This window comes from Vanellus vanellus, assembly GCF_965231255.1.
Source record: "Vanellus vanellus genome assembly, chromosome: 10".
Lineage (NCBI taxonomy): Eukaryota > Metazoa > Chordata > Aves > Charadriiformes > Charadriidae > Vanellus > Vanellus vanellus.
In genome coordinates this window covers 10,192,447-10,211,601 of record NC_138915.1, presented here as the reverse complement: position 1 = coordinate 10,211,601, position 19,155 = coordinate 10,192,447, and the positions used below count along the sequence as shown (strand labels likewise).

At 37.3% G+C, this 19,155-nt stretch overlaps 1 protein-coding gene across 4 annotated transcripts in view; it reads left to right on the top strand.

Annotated features, from left to right (window-relative positions):
- Positions 1-386: 386 nt before the first annotated feature.
- FMR1 (fragile X messenger ribonucleoprotein 1) overlaps positions 387-19,155 on the top strand; it is a 32,877-nt gene continuing 14,108 nt past the window's right edge. For 3 of the 4 annotated variants that reach the window (XM_082488171.1, XM_082488173.1, XM_082488172.1), the window contains exons 1-9: positions 387-584; positions 9,023-9,075; positions 10,146-10,239; positions 11,249-11,320; positions 11,612-11,760; positions 12,871-12,964; positions 13,054-13,170; positions 17,643-17,813; positions 17,903-17,981. In XM_082488171.1, the coding sequence (XP_082344297.1) occupies positions 534-584; positions 9,023-9,075; positions 10,146-10,239; positions 11,249-11,320; positions 11,612-11,760; positions 12,871-12,964; positions 13,054-13,170; positions 17,643-17,813; positions 17,903-17,981 (880 nt within the window). In that variant the 5' untranslated portion in view covers positions 387-533. The remainder of the gene's footprint in view (positions 585-9,022; positions 9,076-10,145; positions 10,240-11,248; positions 11,321-11,611; positions 11,761-12,870; positions 12,965-13,053; positions 13,171-17,642; positions 17,814-17,902; positions 17,982-19,155) is intronic. The other variant, XM_082488170.1, reaches the window with a different exon arrangement.

Sequence of the window (19,155 nt, the reverse complement as noted above, 5' to 3'; positions counted from 1 at the left end):
GGCGGGACCTCGGTCCGAACTGACGGGTTCGTTCGCCCCTTTGCCGCTGCGGCTGCGCGCGCGCGCCCCGGCCGTTAGGCGGTGGTGCGCGCAGCGCGCGTGCTGGCGGCGGCCAGCTCTCCACCCCCGCCGCGGCGCGTCACGTGACGCGGGCTTCGCGTTTACATTCGAAACGGGCGCCCCCCTCCCCCCCTCCTCCTCCTCCTGTTCCCCCCCCCCCTCCTCCCAGCGCGCGCGCCGCCCGGCGGTGACCGTTTCGCTTTCATTTCCGGGCGGCCCAGGGCGCGGAGCGGCGGCGCGGAGACTCCCGGCAGCGCCCCCCCCCGCGGCCCGCCCCTCCGCCCCCGGCGCGGCCCCACCCCCGCGGGCTCGGAGTGAACCGAGATCCCCCTTCCCCTCCCCCGCCCCGGCACACACCCCCCTCCTCCTCCGCTTCCCCCTCCTGCGCCGAGAGAGAGGGAGAGAAAGGGAAGGGAAGGGAAGGGAGGAGGCGCCGGGCCTGGGTCTCCCGCACCGAGCCGCCGCCGCACAACATGGAGGAGCTGGTGGTGGAGGTGCGGGGCTCCAACGGGGCCTTCTACAAGGTACCGGGTGCTGGCGGCCGGGTCGGGCTGGGCCTCAGGGGAGGGAGTGGGGCCTGGGACGGGAGGAGGAGGAGGCAGCGGCGGTGGCGGCTCCTCCTCCCCGTGCTGAGGGAAAGCGGAGGCCCCGGGGCAGGAAGGAGAGGAGGAGGAGGAGGAAGAGTGGGGCAGGGGTGGAGGCCTCGGCGGGTCCCCCTCGGTGTGTGGGGAGAGGGAGCCGGGCCTCCTGGGTGAGAGGAGCCGCGGTCGCCGCCGCCCCGGGGCTGAGGGGACTCGAGGCCTGACGAGGAGGGAGCGAGCGAGCGAGGGAAGACGAGAGAGGGCCCCGGCGCCCGGGGAGGCCTCGGGCCTTCCCCCTTTGTGGGAAGGGGAGGCCCTCGCGCCGCCGGTGTGTGAGAGGCGGCGGGGAGAGCCCTGGGCCGCCTTCTCCTCGGCGCTGCTGCGAGGATCAGGGCTGGGGATGGGGCATTAATTGCTAAATCCTCAGCTTTTGTCGCTACTTAAGGAAAGTCTGTCTCGCTCTCCAGGTTTGCCGGAGAGCTGCAGCGGTAATGCACGGCGTTTCAGGCGGGGGAGGAGGGGGGAGCTTGTTAAATACACGTTTGTGATAAAATGCTGTCGTGGATTCCTGCTCTTAATGCTATGGTGGGGGACACTGCCTGCTGATATTAAGGAGAGCATCGCTTGACCAAATACATATGTGCTGAGTTGCTAAATACATTTAATTATCAAATGTACTTCTTACTGAGACTACTTAGTGGCATTCTGTGTTTGTTTCCAAGCCCGTGTGCTGGTGCTGAATAAAGCCATCACTGAGCCTTGAACGTATATGCTGAGTACTTCATATTTTTATTAATACTGTGTAGTATTGCTGTGGCTTTGCATGAGTTGGGTTGTATTAATCAGCATATTAATAGGATATAATTTGTGGGTTTACCCTGTTCACAGAAAAATAAAACTTGGACACGGTGGGTTTGGGCCTACTATCATTGACGTGTTATCAACATACCAGAAACAGTCATGGATCATGTTCTGCAAGTCTACCATCGTTTAAATGTTCCTAGTGCTTTAAAAATTGGGCCTAGTTATTGTGCGACATCCAATATTTATGTTAGCAATGAAGGAACAGGTAGAATTTCACACTCTGATGGTAGTGTGGTAGGGCGGGTTGATATCCAAATGATACAGCTCCAACATCTCTGAGTGCTTCTAAGAAAAAAAGACCTCTTAAAGGCTTATTTTTGAAAATACAAGTGATAATATCTTATTCTGAAAATAATGCTACTTTTTTTAAAAAAATCCATCTGAAACAAGTTCTGTAAATATGGTAAGTAAGCATCCTGTGGGTTTACAGTGTTGTAGCCAAAGTCCTAGATCTGAATATTGCTTCCTGGAATTAAACTATTTAGCACTTTCAAAAATCATTTTTATATTTTTAAAGATAGAGTATGCGCTCAGAAAGAGACAGAATGCAGAAATATTTTGCATAAGAGAACTTCTAATGAGGCTTTCATCAAATTATTAGTATTTACACAATCGTGAAATAGATGATGATAAAAATGACATAGTGACAAGTATTATCAAAGAATTGAAAGCTTCTGTAACTTTTTTTTTATTTTTGACATCATGTCCTGTTCCCCTTTTGTCCATAACATATCAACAATGGTGGTTGTAGTTCCGGTGAAAATTTCATTTGAGTAAATGTTCATGGGAGCTCATTCATGAAGCATGATTTAGTGTACCCAAGGTATAACACAGACATTGCCTCCAAATTGCATATTATTTTTGCCTTTTAACTTTTAGAAATTTAAACATAGGAATTCTTCTGTCTCTTCTTAAACTCTAACCAAGAGGACTTGGTTAAATTATCTAAGGGGACAAATGGGGCACACGGATTTATTGGTCTTCACCTGTCTAGATGGAGTATCACACTTAAGATAAATGCAACAACTTTTTTTTGAAACTAAAAAAAGTTTAAAACAAAAAACAACCCTCATGCAATAATGCTCACTAAATCAACAATTTTCGTCTAGCCTGAATTACTTGACTTGTAGGTACAATTTTTGATTTCATCATAATGTGAGTATCACTTAGTTATTAAATAATTAATCTAAATGTTTTCCTGTGAGTTTTATGCCCGTTTTGCAGATGAGGAATTTGATTATAAAATGAATTGGTTGACCCAGCATAACAATAAGTGTGTGATGATGTCAAGTATGGATGTAATTGCAAGATTATTTTATTTTTTTCATTTCAAAAGTTTTGTTAAGCAGCTTCCTGAGAGATGTTTTACAGCAGTAACACTGCATACAAATCAAAAGCAAAACAATTCTTTTATTCAATCTCATGATTTACTGATAACTTGTGATAATTTCTTTGGCTTTGAATTGTTCTGAAGATCTTCATCAGAATATGTAAATGTTTTGGAAAAAATACACCTCTATCTTGATATCAAGAGGAGAAGAATAGGAGGCTGCTAGAGTATGAATGAACTAAGTGGCACAAGTAGACACCTAATTGCCACTTCAGGTTTTCATAGCCTCCTTGTAGCTCCCTTTGAAGACCTTACAAATTCTAGTCCCTCAGCACTTAGTTTCATTTGTGTGTACCCAGCAGCATCTTGATCTTGACAGTGCAAAACTGGTGCCTAATTGTCACCTAAGCCCTACTGAGAGTAATAAACTAGTCTTTTCTCTGCTTGTATTACCTGTGGGACTTGATCCAGAATGCATTCTGAGATACATCTAGAGGGATCGTGTTCCACACAAAACATAGGAGGTGGTTTGAGGATGCATTCATATTGAACTGGAAGATTTGAATTAAAATTTCATAGTGGTCAGGTGCTCTGTGTTTCACAGAATACTGGAGTGTGTTGGTGCGATCGCTGTAGTGGAGACTAGTTCTTTCTGAATGGAATTAAAATACTGGTTGGTGAATGCTTTGTATTTTCATGAATTTTTTTCTCCTTGGCTAAGATGAATTATTCCATGGAGAGTGCAGTGCAGTCAATGAGCATGATTCAGGGATAATTGACAATCTAGTACATAGAGATGCTTAGTCATGACTTGGTATGTTGCTGGGCCCAGAATCCTTGGAAAGAAAAGATTAGATTCAGTTACGTGTTTTAAGAAGGCTGGTCCAACTGTGAATCCTTAGGGGAGGGAACTGCCCTTTTGCAGCTCTCAGCTGAGTAACTAAGTCTTGAAGATGTGTGCTATTAGGCATATCTTTTCACATCTTTTCTTGTATAGGTGTAGTAAATTGGGTTTTGAAGTTCTTATCTCATCCTCAGAGGACTAATAGACAGTCCCTTCTCTAATCTTTCTGGGACTAGCTTTAGATGTTATTTCCCTCTAAAAGGGGATGTGCTGGATGCCTTTCCAGCATAGGACTGATGTTGTTTTTTTTTTTTTTTTTCCAGTTGGGGAGGGATTCTCTCTTGTATCCTCTGCTAAAGATGGAAAGCATCCTGTCTACAGGGCAGATAGTTTTGGAATGATGTTTGCTGTTAGCATCTATATGTTGTCTGTAACCAATTTTTGCCACTTTGTGCTCCATAGCCTTGTTAAAAATCTTCCGCTTTTTATCCCAGTGGTTTCAGCACTTTGGCATTGTTTCCCTGGTTTTATAGATACTTCTGATTTTTTTTTTTTTTTTTTTTTTTTTTTTGTTGAAGCTGTAACTGACAAAATCATTCATCTTTCTTAGTCCTTTATTACTTCAGGTCTCACTATTAACAACTGTTCCTTTGGCCTCCTGTTGCATTCCATATAATTTTTTTGTTTTCTTTCACTGTCCCATGTCCCGTGCAGACATACCCTCAGCAAATATCTCTAGTCTCTGTACATTGACAAGTCTGTCTGCTCAGTCCTTCTGAGGATGATAGCCTGTGCCCTTTTCCCTCGTTCGGTTACCATTTCTGTGACTATTCTTCTTTCCCTATTCTGTTTCTTTGGCTGGCCTGGCTTTCTCAGATTTGATCAGCCATGTGAGTTCCCTTTTGACTTTCTCCTTCCAACAGGTACGAAATGTTACTGAACTGTGATGCAAACAGTAGATGCACATTTGTATCAACATACCATTTTTTAATCTTAAAAAGCATATTTTCCCTACTTTAACTCCTTACAGTTAATTATCGTCCTTTATTAAAATGATTGACAATGCTTACTTCTGATGATGTGAGCAACATCAGCAACATTTTTTAAAAAAGCAACAAAACTTCATGGCAGCTGGAGCCTTTATTTGTTCCTTTGAAGTGTCTGTCATTCCATTTAGCACAAAAATAACAAATATACTGGTGTTTCCAATAATTCTTACTTGGTATTAAATAATTTGTAAAATTTAGACCATATCTTCATCATTTCGCCCTTCTTAGAATGAGCATGGTCATGTGTTTGAGAAATGCCATGACATGTCAGTGTTGGATTGTAAACTTAATTATGTCTGAAGCGTGGAGAGAAATATTAATGGTTTGTCTGATTGACAGTCAAATTTGGTGTAGAAAACTTACATTTGATTTTTTTCCGTATTAGAGAAGAAGAATCAACCTTAGCCATTGCAAAATGTACTTCTGCTCACAGAAGTAAAAGCAAACTTTTTTTTTACTGATTCTGATTTCTCTTTCTGTACTCTTATTTGGTATCTCTGCTATTAGTGATATCCCAGCTGCTGTAGTCTTTCACTGTCCTGTTCCCTCATTTTAATTCCACATAGTTTCACTGTATTTTTAATGCTTTTCATTTATGTGTTCGCATTCATCATAGCTAGTGTTCTGTCCCTTCTTGGGTGTGCATTTCAAACTCGCATATGTGCACCTTTATGTTTGAATTTCCATGCCCAATTTATACTTTTTTTTTTTTTTCCCCAAAAAGGCTGATGAATGCTTATTGTACTTTTCATAATGCTTTGTGTGAAATCAGTACCTCTTGCATCTGGGGCTGACTTGTCCTGTGTCTGTGAATTTGGATTATGGTGTTAAAGGTCTCATTTCTTGTTAGCGTTGTATATAATTTTACACATATCACAGAATAAAGAAAAACAAACAGTTCTGATAACCTTTAACTTTGGTTTTTCAAAGACACTAATGGTTAAGTATTAATTATTTTTACGGAAACTTAGAAATGTTTCAAAACATTTCTATTTGTGCTTAGAAGTGTACAAATACGTAGTGCTGTAGATTCTAAATACATTTAACTTAGTACAGATCTATTTAAATATTTATACCAGAGGAAAATTGACATAATGCTATGATACCAATTATGAAAAACTGATGTGATAAGTATCTCTGACGTTTTTCTGTGTCACAAGAAACTTGAGAACAACAAAAACCACGTTTGTATGAGTAGATGGGATTAGACAATGAAATACTTGGGTTATTAATATATTTTGTCTCGTTAACTGTTTTTTTTAAGCATAAATCTCACATGGAAGTAGGCAGAAGTGTTGTAGATATTGTGTATTTGAAAATATCTATTTGGCAAGTCGCCATTTACTTTGTAATTAATTAAAAATTCATTACAGTGAATTTTTGTAATTTTGCAAGGCTAGAAATTAAAAGGCAAACAGCGTTATGACATCAACTTTTTTGGCCAGACTGGATTGAAAACCAGGTATTCCATATGTTCCTGTGGTTGAGTCTTCTGAACTTGGTACAAACTAAAGAAATTCTTAGTTTTATAGTTTTCACTAGCAATGTCTGTATTGATGGTACCTGTGTGTGGTCAACACTTATCCTTAATATTCCTGGTTCAGGTTCCTTCAGGTTTCTGGACCTTGTGACCAAAGCAATGTTGAAGACCTCTTTAAGGAGAGCTTCAACAGGAGAGCGTAGTTCAATACTCTCAACTAGCTGTGTGTCTCAAGTTTTACTTTTTCCACATAACATAAGTACTAGACTGTTTAAAGGTCTTAGGCTAACTCACATTTATTTGGGTCGCCCTCTGGTATACTTATTAACGTTAGGTTTTAGCATTATTACCACTAGTTATGGATAGTGCTATAGTCACTGGGATTCTACTCAAGATGACTTGGATGTTATGAGCCATCAGATCTGAGTATGAGATGTAGTCTTGCTCTTTGCTGCTGTGCCTGTGTATTTTTCTGTTATTTTCTGTAATTTTAAAAAGTGCTATTTAGAGCATCTTTTGGTGTTTTCATCACCATAGAGGGGATGACTTCTCCAAAAGTGTCTTTCATAGCAGAAGTGATTTTTTGCTATTTTATGAATAGAAGACAATTAAGTATCAACAAATTCTTTCTCAGGATATTGTCATGTGTTACTCTTACCTGTTTTAAATGTTCTTGGTGTAATTTCTGTTGGATTTGCTTTATAAAATTATCTCTGCTTTTGCATACTCGAGTGTTACTAATAATACTAAGTCCTGTCCCTTTCCAATCTGTGGCATGAAGGAGTCGTACCAAATACGTGGTAGTGACTACAGTATTTTTCAGGTATTAAAGGCATCCATTTCTGCTACGTCTATAAGAATAGGTGCTTCAGAGCTGCACATGACAAACATTGGAAGAAATATGGGTGGAGCCTTTGAAGGTGATGTGTATTGCGAAATGAGTCAGGACTGCCATAGTATTTGTCAAATACATATCCAGTTCTGGAATTTTCTTACGGAAGATACAGCAATATGAAACATTAGATAAATGTTCAGTGTGTGTAATGTTCAACTGGGAGTTCCATTGCCTCTATCTGTAAATAGTATTTCTGTACTACTGTCAACATGATCCTGAGATGTGGTCTTAAATCTGTTGTGTATCACGTCATTAAAATATATCAACTATGCCTATATCCCCTTGGAAGGAATATCTTGGAGTTTTGAGATATGTAATTATGTAAATACTGTTAGAGACTTTTAAATCTCCTTTGGATGCTAGCGATAACAATTTTTTTTTCTGGTAACCTTATTATAGTATTGAGAGGTGAGCTAGGTATAAAACCATTTTTTACTATTGTCATTGTGGCTTTGCTTTGACTTCTATTCGAGGTGGCATTAGTTATTTTCAGATTATTAACTAGCATTGCACTTTCTTCTACCGAATGTTCCTGAGTAATGACACTTGTGCACAGGTGCTGCTTAACTTTAGTATAACCAGTTCTTGGAGCGCTGTATCAGTCATTGGGTATTGCTCTTCATTGATACTGAGATACTGCTGCAACTCAGTAAATACTTTGGAATACTTTATAAAGGAAAAATATTGGAAGATTTTTTTAAAATCATTTAGATTCCGTATGAGGAAAGAAACTCTTGCTTCCTCATAGGAGATACGAGATGTTCTTGTCTTGGAAACTTGAAATGCAAGAAGAATAAAATGTTCCACAGTTCATTAACTAATTCTTCTTCAGAAGAGGTAGTTACTGCTAAATTATTTTCAATTTATTGAGAATTTTTTGATCTACTAAGGCAGACCTCCATTGGTAGAACAAACTTATACTCATCCTTGCTCATGGGCCTTTAGCTATGTACCTTGCAAGGATATGCTATGTATGGACAAATATTAGGGGAATACTCGGGACTTCACCAATGTTTGTCTGTTTCAGTAGTTCTTAGAGATATTTTTAAAAAGAAAGAAAGAGGGGAGAAAAAAAAAACCCTAATGTTTTCTTCCCTGGTTGGTCAGTGACCTCCATCATTTGAGGCTATGAAAAATATTTTCATTGGTAAATCCCGAAGTTCTCTGAGCATTGATCTTGCTGTTCTGTAGATGGGGGAGGACATTTGGGCTTTAAGTTGAAAATTAATCGAAGGTCAGTCAGTTGAGTAGCATAAGGCAGGAAAAGCCATCTCAGTGCGGAATCTTAGTTCTGTACCTGCTTTGTGGTTGCATGGGAGACTTGGCACCACTGCTATTCATCCCCCAGAAGAAAACTGAGGGAAGGCTATAGGGCATTTATCTTAAGTTTATGTACTACGTAAGTTAAGTGTGATGAAGTGAATAAGGGGAAAGCTGTGCTGAAATGGATATGGATGAGTTTTGCTAGTGTGATATTCAAACTTAGCTTGAGGTAAAAGAGAAGAGACAAGATTTTTTTGTTTTTTAAAGGAGTACTGACATGGTTAATTTCTGTCAAAATAAACAATGTGTTATAAAATCAAACATTCTAAACTTTATTTATAAAACTATTCAGAATGATGTTTTGATTTTTTTAGTAACCTCTCCCATTACTTCCAAAAAGTAAGAAGAATCCATGTATACCTTGGGCATTCTCGCTGTGTATCGCTGCGCTGGCAGTCATGAGCCCAAGGAGGTTATCAGCTTTCAGTATGCGTTTTGTATAAGTCTGTTGCAAAATTAAAAAGGCTGACTTGAAAGCATACTTAAATTTTGAGTTTCATCGATATCTGTGAAAGGAAGGTGTTGTACGGGTTTAAAATTATTTTTTAAAATATCCATGAGCAGACCATAATTGCACCTATTTTTTTCTTACACAGGCCTTTGTAAAGGATGTGCATGAAGATTCTATAACAGTTGCGTTTGAAAACAAGTAAGTGTATTGCTGATGTTATACCTATAAATGATAGAGTATCAACCTTGCATTTGATTAACCTAAATATAACTTAATAATGCAGAGTAGCATCTTTTAGAGACTCTAGCTTGCTGCTAGCATGTTCCAGAATTATGTTTGATATTTACTATGTTGTGACATTTCTGTATAAATGCTTTTAATTGTTTTTAGGACTTGTACTTAAATATGTTTAAGTACAAAACTACACTAACGTGGGTTTTGTTGGGAAGCTAAGCATGTTGTTATTGAATCTACATGATGACAACCCATGTTTGAATAAGACAGCAGTGGTGCCATGACTGCCTCTCTCATGTGAATGGCTTATTTTAGACTTAATGGATTACATTATTGCAAACATTTTCTTGTAGATAAGTGATAAATACCAGTTTTCTAAGCTAGAAATGACATGATGTTTGTTTCCCATTGTTTAAGGGTATAAAAAGTTAAACTTCCATTATGCCACTTAGTTCAGGTTTCATTTCCTTCAGGAAGGAAATACCACCCTACTCTATGCTTTCTCCTGTGAATCTTTGTTATGGCATCATCTGTTGTATTCTGGAAATTGTTTTCTAGTTTCTTTAAAAATAATCTTTTCCTGTCATGCTTTATCCAGTCTCTGTGAAAGAAACTGAAAATTAAAACTGTATTTAGACTGAATCCTGATCAAGTTTTCATAATCTATAGCAGAACCAAAGAAAAAGAAGAAGCAGGCTTGTTTTGAAGGAAGTGTCCAAACATGTTATGAAATGTTTTTTAACCTGTGGTTCTAATATTGGAGTTATAACGTATATCTGTAGAGTAAAAACTGCTGCTGGAAGATTTCAAAACAGTGCAGATAGCATTAGGAATTCATTTAAGATGTTTAATGGTCATTTAGGTATGTTTCTTCCCATAATATATACATTGGATCACATTACCTTTAGTACATATATGCACAAAAGCTCCCCAAAACTTAAAAAATATAAAATTAATGGATTGAAAATGTTTCTGATTTCTATTTACAAAGAAGGTGAAAATGTTTAGGCCATTCACTGTGGTTTTATTTGTAGCTGGCAACCCGAGAGACAAATACCATTCCATGATGTGAGGTTTCCGCCACCTGCAGGCTATAATAAAGATATAAATGAAAGCGATGAAGTAGAGGTATGTATGCTCCATTAACAACATTTGTTTTGAGAAGTGAGAGAACTCAGGGTGAAAAATGTGGAAGGTTTGCTTCCATGTTACAGGTTGTCACCTTTTTTGGTTCCAAGTACTACATAAAATGCAATGTCAAGCATGTCATCAGAAGGATATTTTCACAGTTGTAAACCATACAGCTCTTCTGAAATTCTATGTACCATGACCTCCATGCTGATTTACAATCATGATCAGTGTTTCTTTGATTACAGATCAGTTCTTTATCAGAACTGAATTAATCTAGAAATAGATGCTGGACTGTAGTTCTTCAGCTACAAGTTAATAACGTCTGTATTACCCAAACTTCAAGCTGAATGAGATAATTTGCATTATATATGTGCTTACATAAAATATAAAAATATGTGTATGTAAATTCTTATGTATATGTAGAAAGACTGGCTTTCATATAGCACATTCATAAAACTTCCTTATTTTGTAAAATTGATTTTTATAATTACTTTTAAAAAAGAGCTTTCAAGATTTACATTTTGCTTGTATGATATCTAAGTTTGTTTTGATTTGCAAGATAAGAAAATGGCAAAACTTCTTTGTAGTTGTGGCTGATATCATGTATGTGCTAAAGAAGTGTAGATACGTGTTCTCTCCCACCCACTGGTAGGACCTCATCAAACCTACACACAATTAGAAATATTGTTGATTAACAGATGCAAAAGGCTTCATTATCTCTCTTCTAACTGTATGCAAGACTGAAGCAACTAATGCAAGTAGATTGGGTGCAATATTATTTAACTGTACAGTCTTATATACATAATTTTATATCCTACCTGTATTTCCAATAGACATTTCAGCTGTTATATGCTCGCTATGTAGTACTTAGATTAGAGATTTTATGTACGAATATATTTGGCTGGATTTTGTTCTTATAGCAGAGTTCCTGATCATATTAGTTACTCGTAGCTTTTATGATGTCTTTAAGAATGCTACAGATAAGTCATGTATGTATTTTGTTTAGGTTTATTCCAGGGCAAATGAGAAAGAACCCTGCTGCTGGTGGTTGGCTAAAGTGAGAATGATAAAGGGTGAGGTAGGAATATGCATATATACATATATATTTTTTAAAATATTTATTTATGCTTCATTTTTCTTATGTTGGTTTTTTTTTTTTTTTTTATATTGATGTGCACAGTGTTTTTAACCTGTCCTTCCTCACTTTCCAAGAGTTTCTTACTAGGACTGTTGCAATTACTATTAACCTCAACCTGAAAAGTTCAAATTTGACTGGTACAGTTAACAAAAGTGCCTCTCACTTAATAGTGTAATGCTCACTCTTGTCATAAAATGTGTGGCTTGGATGATTTTATTATTTTTATATCAGTTCTACGTAATAGAATATGCAGCCTGTGATGCTACATACAACGAAATTGTCACAATTGAGCGTTTGAGATCTGTGAACCCCAATAAACCCGCAACAAAAGATACTTTTCATAAAATCAAACTGGCAGTTCCAGAAGATTTAAGGCAAATGTAAGTACAAGCATTTCTTTATAACTTGTTTCAAAATGTGGGTAACTTCTTGAGCCTGAGGCAAGATGGAATATAAATGCTTTTTACTGCTCTAAATTAACTTTTAAACTTTGCATGTAAGAATGTGGAAAATACAAATGTGGACATGCACATACTTAAGATACAGAAAAGAAGATTTTTGAAATGCAGTTTAGTCCTGGAGGAGGAAATATTTTTTTCAAGGTTTTAAGGTTTGTGTGCAGAATAGAGTAAGATTTTTATTCTTACAGCTGTTCAATCATGTGCACAGATTAACCTGACTCCATTCTTTGTCAGCTTTATTGGTAATTTTCAAGTGGTCGCTCTTTCATTGGTAGAGTATCTGGCAATCTATGCAAGTTGGTATTTAATGATAAGAGAAAGTATGGCCTTATTGTAGGGCATAAGGTGTTTTGATGATGGCTGTGGGAATAGTTGTGCAATAATCAAACCTCCCATAGCATTATATAGAAACAGCTAGTTTTCTCCTATGGACATGTTCTCATGTAAATATAGCTCTAAAATTCAGATTAATACTGACTCCCCTTTTCTAGCTTCATATAACTTTCTGCTTTGAGGCAGTAACATGTGTATCAAAAGTGTGGAATAAATTATAAATTCAGGTTAAGCTAAGAATTTCTGAATGTTACAGTATATAAGTTCACAAAGTAGCAAGTGGACAGAAGAAGCCTGGAGAAGCAAAATACAGCATGAGATGAGCATAAGGTCATTACAATGCTGCAAGTGGTTACAGTGAAGTCACACATCATACTGATTCATGGTGTGTTTGAAATTTTGGACTTGCTGATTGTAACTATTACAGCTTTTTAACATAGTTTTCCTTAACTGGTTTGTCATTACATAGATGTAAATACAGAAAATTTCTGAAATACTTCTAATTCTACTTGTGAAAACAAATGAAAAAAATCAGTATAATAAAGGATGATAACAGAATAAAATAATATCTACATTAAAAGGAAGGAGTTGGATATATTTATTTAGATTCTTTGTATTAAGAAATTAATCTTATTGACTGTGAAACATAAACGCAGCACTTACTGGTTTTGACTTAGTAGTGTTTTTTATTCCTAGGTGTGCCAAAGAATCTGCACATAAGGACTTCAAAAAGGCAGTTGGAGCTTTTTCTGTAACATATGATTCTGAAAACCACCAGCTTATTATTTTGGTAAGTACAAACATTAACCAAACCATTGGCAGTGGTTTGTTTCAAAAGTTCATGTGTAAACCACTGTGTTTTCTTTATTAATAATTTAGTCAATCAATGATGTAACAACAAAGCGGGCAAATATGCTGATTGATATGCACTTTCGAAGTCTTCGTACCAAGTTATCCCTGATACTGAGAAATGAAGAAGCTAGCAAACAGCTGGAGGTACGTTGTTTGTTTTCCCTGAAGTAATTTGAGTAAAAAAAACCCTGAACTTTTGCATTTCTTAGCTAGTAGGACTTGCATTGGGATGAAAGTAATTAATATGTCCTGATACTATTCTTGGTGTTAAAAAGAGGCAGATGGAGATGTAACCTAATAAAGAAGTTTACGGTTAAAGGGCCTGTTGCCTCTTCTTGCAGAGACTCATTTTTATCCAGTCCCATTTTATTCAGGAGGATTTTGTGTGGGATTAAATATATATACACACACATTTTTTCATAGTTTGTAGCATAAAATAACTGGCCATTGTTGCATGAATAATGCCATGTATTCGATAACTTTGAATTGCTGAGATTGACTAGAACTGGATCTTGCAAAACAACACAGTGAAAATGAGAGATGGTAGGGGTCAGACTGATGTTGGTAGGATGTACAAAGGGATGGGTTTCTCTATAGATAAAATACTAGGAAATCATCTTACAGCAGATACAGCTTCTGATATTCCTGTGACTGGAGAGTGGGTGTTGACTGGCAAGAAGCTTGACTCATACTTGTCCATAGGAAAAAGAGAAAAAAAAGAAAGAGTAGGCTAGGAAAGAAGAGGATCTTTAGACAGTAGAATTAACATTTCTTCATGGTTTTTCTCCTATCTACAAATCGGAAAAAATAGCAGCATTTCTGAAAAGTTCTTTTTAGTTGTCAAGAAGTACCACTAGAACAATTTTAATTCAGTTTTACATGGGTGTGTACCAGCTCTGTTACTTTAGAGACAGGTTTCATTCTCCTACACCCCAAGGGTTACATCTGTTTGGTTTTAGTTTGAAGTGGACTGTGGTGTAGTAGTTCAGGCCTCTTGTATCCAATAGGTGCACTCACTGATAAAAGAAGTTTTCTTCTGTTGTTCTCTTTCTAGTCTTTTGATTTCTGTATTTCAGAGCTGTAATTGTAGTTTGTTTGGGTCTTGATTTTTTTCAAGACCAAGAAAGGACCAGTTCCTTCTCATCGGTATTCCTTCTTGAGCACCCCACTGTGGCTCTTCAGTAATCCATTCTTCTCTGTCTTCCTCCAGAACTGACAATTGTGTGGGCAGTTTACCTCTTGAAGTGCAAAGTATTATTTTGGAGGTGGGAAGAACAACAGCCTCTTTAGAGCTAATTCTCTTTACGTGCCCCCACAAATGCTTGCGGCAACAGCTGTTGTCATTTGATTCCTTTCCCAGTCTAATCTTGGATTCTTGCTATCATTGTAAGGCTGAACCTTTTCGCTGCTGTGAAGAACTCGAGAACTTGATTTGGTTCTCACGAGAAGACCAGTATTGGACTTCAGTTTCTACCTGAGCAGTACTGAAGTGAAGGTTGTAAGATAAATATATACGGTTATAATTTGCTTGACAAATTTGGCTAGTATTCTTCAGGTTGACATCTGTGTTTCCTGTACTTTATAATAGATATAAAATCAAGTTCAGCCAAACCTGAAAAGCTTCAGATAGTAAAAATCACACTCATGATTTCTGTTGAGACACTGACATACAAACAGACTGCACGTGTCCATCTGCAGAAGAAATATTTAGTAGACACTTTGGGCTTTACTGCATTATTATTAATAGCTCATTGTTTCCATCAGATAAACTCTATTTTTGTGTCTTACTCTCTGAACTCTAAATATATGCCACTTTTTTCTTCCAGCAGTTTTACTTTTCTTGCTTTCTAAGCCGTAATCACTAGATGAGCTGCTTCTTGGTTGTGTTTTTTTTCTTTCCATTTGTTGTATCTTGTACCTTCTTTTCTGCATATTAGCTTCTTGACTTGCATGGTTTTATTTCTCAAATGTGACTTTTAGAGCATAAACTAAAATAACCCTTTTTTTTGTGTGTGTGTGTGTGTGTTCTTTGCCAGTAGATGTGGCTTAGTTGTTTTTTTGACATAATAAAAAGCCTGAATTTACAAGTGTACTTTTGCATTGCGGTTTGTATTGTATTCTGTCTAAATGCAATTCAGTCATGGCCTCTAAGTAGGTATTAATACATTATTTGCATAGTTGTTTCTTACTAATTTATTGGAGGGAAGTAGAATACAGAATTTGCTATGTTTAAAAAAAAATATATCTTGTAATACACAACTTACATAAAAGCTGTTATATAGTTTTTCTGCAGATTATATAAATTTCAGTACAAGCAATAAAACTACAGTTTGACTGTCATAGACGAGGTCCCCAGTGATGATGTAGCTTCACGTTTCCTATGTAGCGTAGATGGTTGTGTTAACAACTGATCATTGACTTGATCGTCCTGTTCTCCACTCATGTGGAGGTCTGTAACAGATGTCAACTGGTAAATCGGCATTTGGATTATCTGTTAGAATGTAGATCTGTGAGCATTTAAAATATTGTTTGCTTTCAGTGTGGTCTGTAAGGTAGTTAAAGTGCTTGATAGAGCTCCCTGAGTATATGAAGCATTTCATGACACTTGGATACTTACACCACTATCTACAGCAGCCAATTCTCTCTGACAGTGATTTAGCACAGCATATTTATCAACAGCTTTAAGCAGGAGTGGCTCAGATAACAGTAGCAGTGTTGCTGGGATGGAGTAGGGCTTGCTGTGGGCACTTTCTTGATGTTTTCTCAACCTCTGTAGGGTCTCATGTTGTTGAGGTTAAACTGCTAATTTAAAGTGTGCTTGTTATGCCTTCACAGTAGTTAGAGCTTTGATTGCGATGCAGAAACACATATAGGATTATATATCTTGGCTCTGGAAGATAATACATAGCTTTATATTTTTTTCTTCCTTGCAAAATACTCTTTCCATTTCACTTAATAGATTATCACGGTTGGAAATTCTCTATCTTCCCTCAATGAATTAAACTATTTTTACTTTCCTGTGTTCTGTTATGCTCAGACTCTTGTGGATAGTGTCCACATTTTTATGTAGGAATTTTACTCACTATGGTAAACAATGACTTTTTTTACACATTCTATATTTCCTCTTCTCTGTAGAGTTGAGTACTATAACCTCCTTTAAGTGTATGACAACTTCATTATCATAAACAATATTTTATATCTTACTGATTTCTCTCCATATGTTTCTTTTAGTTCTCAGGGTGACCAAACTTAGTGATCTTCCTGTTTCATATATAGCACAAGCATCCTATAAGAAAACTGTCTGTTTTCTGAAAGTATGAAGAGGCTGTGTATGAGAAACTTCGCAGTCATTGTTTTAGTCTTTTTAAACGTGTTTTTGTTTTTTAAAAAACAAAGTGTCCACTTATCTTTAACAGTTTCCCCACTTGCTTGATCGGTTGTGAACTGCATGCAATTCAGCATTTCCCATGTGCTTTTCCTTGCACCCATGAGGTCTGTCCATGCTAATAATCTCTGCCACCTGGAATTGACAGAGGCTGTTTATATCAATGCAGGATTGTATGGGTGTTGACGAAATCTAGGTTTCCTGCACGTTTAAGTATTTTCAGGACCATCAAACTCCCCAGTGTACTACAGGATATTTCTCAAAATCTTCCCTCTGTTCCCAGCTCTCTTTTGCATGCTTGCTGTGTTGGTGGAAGCTTTATACAATTAAAAGAATATTGCAACTGTGTTTTACATATGGGCATGTATGTGCATACTCTTGCATCAAATAGGAGATTGCCAACATAGTTCTCTTGGAAGCCCACGGCTGCTTTTGGAAATTGTTTGCTTTGGTCGTTGGAGTTACAGTTTGGGTTTTTTCCCCTGTTTTGTATATTTTTTGCAAGTTTTATCCAGGTTTGTAGTGATACTTTTTCAGTTATCTTGAAAAATTCCAGATCCAAAAGTTGGTTAGTTTTTTGTTGGTTTTTCTTTTTCTTTCTTGGTATCTTATTTCATATAGAATGTCCTGATTAAGATTCTGTAAGCCACTTTTGTTTTGTTTGGTTACACCATAGCAGTTGTATGCAAAGGTGATGAGAGTTGCAAAACAGTGACCAGGTATTTAATTCGAGAGAAACTGAGCCTCAAACGTGTTGTGGGAAGTTGTTTTAATAGTATAGTCTTTAGTAATTGTTATTTCTACATAATTTTTATGTTCAGTGATTGAGTTGTTGCTATTTCCTCCCACCTGTTGAAATGGGTGGAGCTTTTTTTCCTCAGACATCATAGGTTTTGCTTTAATAATCAACATGGCTTCTATTTTACTAACCTAAATGAATGCTGTCTTACCTAGGAACACTTGATAGCTGTAGGCATTCTGTGGTAATTCAAAATATAGAGATGTCAACACAGCTAGAGGATAGCCTTATGTTAATATTTAAAAGGTGATATTAGGACTTCTTCAGAAGACTCCTCAGTGTCTTTTGAACTGAAAATAAGTGCATTAAAAGGATTGATTAAAATAAAAAGTAGGCTAAGTACCTGATTAAAGAATTTGCTCTAAATTTATGTTGATTTCTCTCTCTGGTGTACTAAAAATCTAAGTAAGCTAATGTTATATTTTTCTTCAGAGTTCTAGACAACTTGCATCACGATTTCATGAACAGTTTGTTGTACGTGAAGACCTAATGGGTTTGGCCATTGGCACTCACGGTGCTAATATTCAGCAAGCCAGAAAAGTACCTGGAGTGACTGCTATTGATCTTGACGAAGATACTTGCACATTCCATATTTATGGAGAGGTAAGTTCCCTTCTTTAGCCTTTAAAACAAACAAACAAAAAAACTTGGGAAAGTGGATCTCATTTCTCTCATACATCTATCCATTTTAGGATCAAGATGCAGTGAAAAAGGCAAGAAGTTACCTTGAATTTGCTGAAGATGTCATACAAGTCCCAAGAAATTTAGTAGGTATGTCAGTTCTGGAGGCTACCTGTGTGACAGTAAGGAAAATGCCTTGTTAGAACTGTTGTTTACTTTTAGAAGGGTGTCAGGGTAAAAATTTGAAGTTCTCTTTGTGAAAGGGTCCTAGGTGGTACAGAGTTTTGGCTTTGGGGTTTTTGTTTTGTTTTCCAGCTCCATGCAGGATTTTTATAGCCACATTTGCCTTCAGTACATTGTAAGAAATTACCTCCTGGTTTGCAGTTCAGGGATATCTTAAACTAGAAGCAATGTGTTGATGCTTAAATATAAAGTAGAATAGCTTCTGTTTTGAGCCAGAGAATTAAATTATTTCCTCCAAAGATGTCCAGAGATTAGTTCAGCTATACAACAGTTGAATCTGCAGTCTCATATTTTCCTAGTGTATTTTGAATAATTTCTTTGACTTGTATTTGTCTTTTTTCCTGTCCTTTTACATTTGAAATACAGTTTGTTTAAAAGCAGCACTGTGGGATGAACTGCACGCCTAGTTAAGGTACCCAGTGATCACGAAAATACCCCAAAGACAATCTAACAGATTTCTGTTATCAAACATCCTAAAAAAAAAAAAGAAGTCCTCAAGAATGCATGCAGCCCTTGTGTGTGGGGAGAGATCTTTTAATGATCTTTTGATGCTACAAAGCAACATAAGAATACACGGCTTAATTCAGTAGACAAGAAAAGCACAGGAGAAATACTATACAGTATAGCATACCACTAAAAGCAAATACTTTAATAGGTTGTCAAGCAGTGTATGAAAGCTGGTGTTAAAGCAGTATGAAATTTTTCAGTGGGACAAGTACTTATAAATGTGGCACTACAGCTCTGGAATTGATTTTAAAACAGTAGTTTTCCCTTTCCTACTTCCTCCTGATTCTACTGGTGATTACTAAAAACGATAAGCTGCCATCATTATTTTAACTTGCGGTTTTAATTTCTTTGTTTCTGTTTTCTGTTTAGAACTTCATAATTATTTCTGGTTTGGCAGTTTTTCATTTCTACTCTGCTTCTTGGCCTGGGTCCTTTAGAATATAAAATTGGCTGAACCATATGTTATATCCAAAATAAGCTATGTTTGATAATTTGCGTTTTTAGATTTTTAATAATTTGCCAGAAAAATAAATAATTTGCTTTAAAAAGGCAGAAGACACTTCCTTTTACTACA